The sequence below is a fragment of the Vulpes lagopus genome, chromosome 2, assembly GCF_018345385.1.
Source record: "Vulpes lagopus strain Blue_001 chromosome 2, ASM1834538v1, whole genome shotgun sequence".
In the NCBI taxonomy this organism is placed as follows: Eukaryota; Metazoa; Chordata; class Mammalia; order Carnivora; family Canidae; genus Vulpes; species Vulpes lagopus.
Genome location: NC_054825.1, coordinates 81,746,402 through 81,752,225, shown reverse-complemented (window position 1 = coordinate 81,752,225; position 5,824 = coordinate 81,746,402). Strand labels below are relative to the sequence as shown.

General features: G+C 37.4%; 1 protein-coding gene across 1 annotated transcript; it reads left to right on the top strand.

Moving 5' to 3' along the window:
• Positions 1 to 1,212: 1,212 nt before the first annotated feature.
• On the top strand, positions 1,213 to 2,184 carry LOC121485616 (olfactory receptor 4K5). Its single transcript, XM_041746223.1, has one exon. The coding sequence runs from the start codon at positions 1,213 to 1,215 to the stop codon at positions 2,182 to 2,184; it is 972 nt and encodes a 323-aa protein (XP_041602157.1).
• The last annotated feature ends 3,640 nt before the right edge of the window (positions 2,185 to 5,824 follow it).

Here is a 5,824-nt window from a genome sequence, read left to right as displayed (position 1 = left end):
CAGTTATAAAGATGTATTAATAAGGCCATTGATAATAGTAAAACAAGGAAGCATAAATTGGCCTAAATCTAATTTCTTCACAGATTTATTGAGAAATAACTGATGTACATCACTGTATAAGTTTAAGGTATACAGCACGATGGTTTGATTTACATATATTTTGGAATAATTATTACAATAGATTTAGTTAATACCCACCATCTTATACAGACACAATAAAAATAAAAGGAAAAAATTCTCCTTACAATTAGAATTTGTAGGATCTATTCTCTTAACAATTCTCTGGCCTCAGCCTAAGTTTGATCTGCAAAGAAAATGCATAAGAAAATTTAGGTACTGCTTCTAAATAATTGAGTAGAAATTAGTTTTAGATAATTAAGGTAAAGTTATAAAATGCATTGTAAGAAATTACATGATGAGTCACTGACAAACTGAGTTGTTTAACTATAGACCTGGATAATATATACCAGTATCTCTTAGTAGGAATTGTCTCAATTCTTTATGATTCCTACAATAGCAGTAAGGTAAAAATTTGTTATTATGGGGGTATTAACATATTAAGAACATCTATTGTATTATAATTATTTTGATAGAAGAATGTCATAAACTACCATTTTTAAACTTCAAAACCTTCCATAAAGTAGGCATTTTTTACCCTCCTATCTTTTTTGACATGTAGAATTAAAGCTCAGAAAAAAAAAACAGTCTAAAGTCTGACTAAAGTGTGACTTTACATCACACAATAAACACTAAGCCACAAATACCTCTTGAAGAGTTAAAGAGAATGTTATACTTAAGGATTTATTACAGTTAATTATGGAAGATGACCACAAAAACAATAGATGCAAATTATTTTTGCCAATCTACAGAGCCCACAGAAGTGGCTTTGAGTGACTCTTCCTGTCTTGTGATCATGAATAAGTTCATAGATAAGCCTGTTTGCTGTTGTGTGACAGATTATTAAGACTAGAACTCAAGGGGTTCTAATGAGAAGATAAAAATTTTCAGTGTTATTTAAACATTGTCCTAAGCTCCTTCCTTCTCTCCAGATATATTACCATGATCTCTTGACAATTTTTTATTCAGCAAGTACATATTACATCTAGGATCTTAGAATCTTTTGCATTAAAAGTCTGTGTGGTTCAGAATTCTGATCCCTTCCTATTTCTCCTCCCTTAGGATTGTTGCAGAGCCTGTTTACAGCCTGGCTCCATGGATAAGGTTAATTCTTCAGTGGTGTCTGAATTTGTGTTGCTGGGACTCTCCAGTTCTCAGGAGCTCCAGCTTTTCTTTTTTGTTTTTTTCTCTGTGTTATATGTCATCATTGTGCTGGGAAATCTTCTCATAATCATCACAGTAACTTCTGATAACAGTCTGCACTCCCCCATGTACTTCCTCCTAGGAAATCTCTCCTTCGTGGACATCTGTCAGGCTTCTTTTGCTACCCCTAAGATGATTGTAGATTTCCTGAGTGAACATAAGACCATTTCCTTCAATGGCTGCATAGCTCAGATATTCTTCATTCACCTTTTTACTGGAGGAGAGATGGTACTACTTGTCTCCATGGCCTATGATAGATATGTAGCCATATGCAAACCTCTACACTATGTAGTCATCATGAGTCAAAGGACGTGCACTGTCCTGGTCATAGTCTCCTGGGCTGTGGGCTTGGTGCACACACTAAGTCAGTTATCATTTACCGTGACCCTACCTTTTTGTGGACCTAATGTAGTAGACAGCTTTTTTTGTGATCTTCCTCGAGTGACCAAACTTGCCTGCCTGGACTCTTACATCATTGAAATACTCATTGTAGTCAATAGTGGTATTCTTTCCGTAAGCACTTTCTCTCTCTTAGTTGGCTCTTACATCATTATTCTTGTCACTGTCTGGTTTAAGTCTTCCGCTGCAATGGCCAAGGCATTTTCTACACTGGCTGCCCATATCACTGTAGTAATTTTGTTCTTTGGACCTTGCATTTTCATCTATGTGTGGCCCTTTACCACTTACCCTGTGGATAAACTTCTTGCCATATTTTACACTGTGTTCACTCCCATTCTAAACCCCATTATCTATACACTAAGGAACAGGGATATGAAGGCTGCCATGAGGAATATTATGACCTATTACCTGAGGCCCAAGAAAATTTCTGAAATTCCACGAGCAGTGAGGAGTTCTCTTTATTAATACACACTCCCTTCAAATTCCTCAAATCAATACTCTGTCTATAAATATTTTCAATGTATTCTTGTGCCATATCTCAACTATGATGGAAGTGATGAAGAACATGAAATAGAGAATATCTAATGGATATTAACTAGGCCCTTTCCAGGTATCATCTAAGCAAAAGCTAAATGTCAAAAAATATGGAAAAATGTATCATGATTACTGGTTTTGGAAATAAAATGTAGAATGACTATATGTGGATTGCTTAGGACAAAGAAATACCTTACAGCCAAGAAAGTACAACAGTGGGCACATAACCAAGTGTTCCACTGGTACAGCAATGTATGGTATACAAAGGTGTGAGACTAATAGAATATGGGAATAGCCTTTTAAAGATGCAAATAAAGGTGCCAGTAAGTGTATTTGGGGATGACACTGTGTTTTAACATGTGACATATACTTTGAACCAGTGGACATTATAAGCTATAAGTAAGAGTAGCGCCATTCACCATCACCTCCTTGGAGAACTTGAGCTTTCTGGACCTACAACTGCTGGGGTGGGGTGAATGATTCTTCTGGGGACAGAGTAAGCATTTTAATAAAGCTAACGTTTTAGTAGCTGACTAGTCATTTTTGTTTCCTTGTGTTTGTAGATCAGAAGACAAAAAAGCAGTTACTATCATGCCAGGTATAATTAAATTTCATTATCACAAAGAAGGAGAATTGTTGCTACCCTTGCATCAATCATTATTGTGATAATTCTAAATGGGCAGTTGCAGCAATTGCAGCATGACAAGAGGACAGTAATTCTGGACTTAGCCTTCTGAGGTAGGAAGATATGGGTATGTGCAACTGATCTAGATCAGCAGAAATGCTGGACAAATGTGAGGAAAATATAGAAAAGATTATGGAGAAAGAAGATAGTGAGTATTGTCTTGGTAACATGTGAGATGGTAGAATCCATTAACACTTGTTTCATTAACAGTCTTGTATTTAGGGACATCTGGGTGACTCAATGGTTGAGCATCTGCCTTTGGCTCAGGTCGTGATCCAGGAATCTGAGATTGAATCTCACATCAGGCTCCCCACAAGGAGCCAGCTTCTCCCTTTGCCTATGTCTCTGCCTCTCTCTCTGTCTCTCTGTGTCCCTCATGAATAAATAAATAAAATCTTTAAAAAAACCCACTCTTGTATTTGAAGGAACAACGATGGAGCAAACTTACATGGAACATGAATGCCTCTAAGAATGGGAAGATGTGGGGTATATCTGATGATTTTGATGTTGCATACATATCCCTCTGTGCTTAATATTGTTTTATACCATAAGCTACAAATATTTTTTGCATGAGGACTTTTCTTTGGATATCAGAACTGCCCAGAAAACTATGTGGGGAAGTTGCCATGGAGTTGTACCTCAGAACTACTCCAACATAGAAATACACAGCGTCCTTGCCTCAAATGAAATAAATATAATTATAGAATGTGTATATTCTCCAAGAGGGCCATAGCAGAATTGCACACCAATGTCCACATAGTAGAATACCAGTTATTATTTATTTATTTATTTATTTATTTATTTATATTTTTTTATTGGAGTTCGATTTGCCAACATATAGCATATGTTCCAGTGCTCATCCCATCAAGTGCCCCCCCTCAGTGCCTGTCACCCAGTCACATAATCTCCTTGCCCACCTCCCTTTGCACCATGCATTGTTCGTTTCCCAGAGTTAGGAGTTTCTCATGTTATGTCACCCTCACTTATATTTCCCTCTCATTTTCTCTCCTTTCTCTTTTTTTCCCTATCACTATTTTTTATATTCCCCAAATGAATGAGACCATATAATGTTTGTCCTTCTCTGATTGACTCATTTCACTTAGCATAATACCCTTCAGTTGGATCCACGTTGAAGCAAATGGTGGCTATTTGTCATTTCGAATGGCTGAGTAATATTCCATTTCATATGTATACAACATCTTCTTTATCCATTCATCTTTTGATGGACACTGAGGCTCCTTCCACAGTTTGGCTATTGTGGACATTGCTGCTAGAAACATCGGGGTGCAGGTTTCTCAGTCTTTCGCTGCATCTGTATCTTTGGGGTAAATCCCCAGTAGTGCAATTGCTGGATCGTAGGGTTTTTAACTCTTTGAGGAACCTCCACACAGTTCTCCAGAGTGGCTGCACCAGTTCACATTCCCACCAACAGTGTAAGAGGGTTCCCCTTTCTCCGCATCCTCTCCAATATTTGTGGTTTCCTGTCTTGTTAATTTTCCCCATTCTCACTGGTGTGAGGTGGTATCTCATTGTGGTTTTGATTTGTATTTCCCTGATGACAAGTGATGAAGAATATTTTCTCATGTGCTTGTTGGCCATGTCTATGTTTTCTTTGGTGAAATTTCTGTTCATGTCTTTTGCCAATTCCATGATTGGATTGTTGTTTCTTTGGTGTTGAGTTTAATAAGTTCTTTAAAGATCTTGGATACTAGCCCTTTATCTGATAGGTCATTTGCAAATATCTTCTCCCATTCTGTAGGTTGTCTTTCAGTTTTGTTGACTGTTTCTTTTGCGGTACTGGGGCTTTTTATCTTGATGAAGTCCCAATAGTTCATTTTGCTTTTGTTTCCCTTGCCTTCATGGATGTATCTTGCAAGAAGTTTCTGTGGCTAAGTTCAAAAAGGGTGTTGCCTGTGTTCTCCTCTAGGATTTTGATGGATTCTTGTTTCACATTTAGATCTTTCATAATTTTGAGTTTATCTCTGTGTCTGGTGTAAGAGGATGGTCTAGTTTCATTCTTCTGCATGTGGATGTCCAATTTTCCCAGCACTATTTATTGAATTGACTGTACTTTTTCCAGTGGATAGTCTTTCCTCCTTTGTCGAATATTAGTTGACCATAGACTTGAGGGCCCATTTCTGGATTTTCTATTCTGTTCTATTGATCTATGTGTCTGCTTTTATGCCAGTACCACACTGTCTTGATAATCACAGTTTTGTAGTACAATGTGAAATCCAGCATTGTGATGCCCCTGGGTCTGGTTTTCTTTTTCAATATTCCCCTGGGTATTTGGGGTCTTTTCTGATTCTACACAAATATGAAAATGATTTGTTCCAACTCTCTCTTTGAAGAAAGTCCATGGTATTTTGATAGGGATTGCATGAAAAATGTAAATTGCCCTGGGTAGCATTGACATTTTCACAATATTAATTCTTCCAATCCATGAGCATGGAATATTTTTCCATCTCTTTGTGTCTTCTCAATTTCTTTCAGAAGTGTTCTGTAGTTTTAGGGTATAGATCCCTTACCTCTTTGGTTAGGTTTATTCCTAGGTATCTTATGCTTTTGGGTGCAATTGTAAATGGGGTTGACTCCTTAATTTCTCTTTCTTCACTGTCATTGTGAGTGTATATAAATGCCAGTGATTTCTGGGCATTGATTTTGTATCCTGCCACACTGCCGAATTGCTGTATGAGTTCTAGCAATCTTGGGTGGAGTCTTTTGGGTTTTCTATGTACAGTATCATGTCATCACTGAAGAGGGAGAGTTTGACTTCTTCTTTGCCAATTTGAATGCCTTTAATGTCTTTTTGTTGCCTGATTGCTGAGGCGAGGACTTCCAGTACTATGTTGAATAGCAGTGGTGAGAGTGGACATCCCTGTCGTG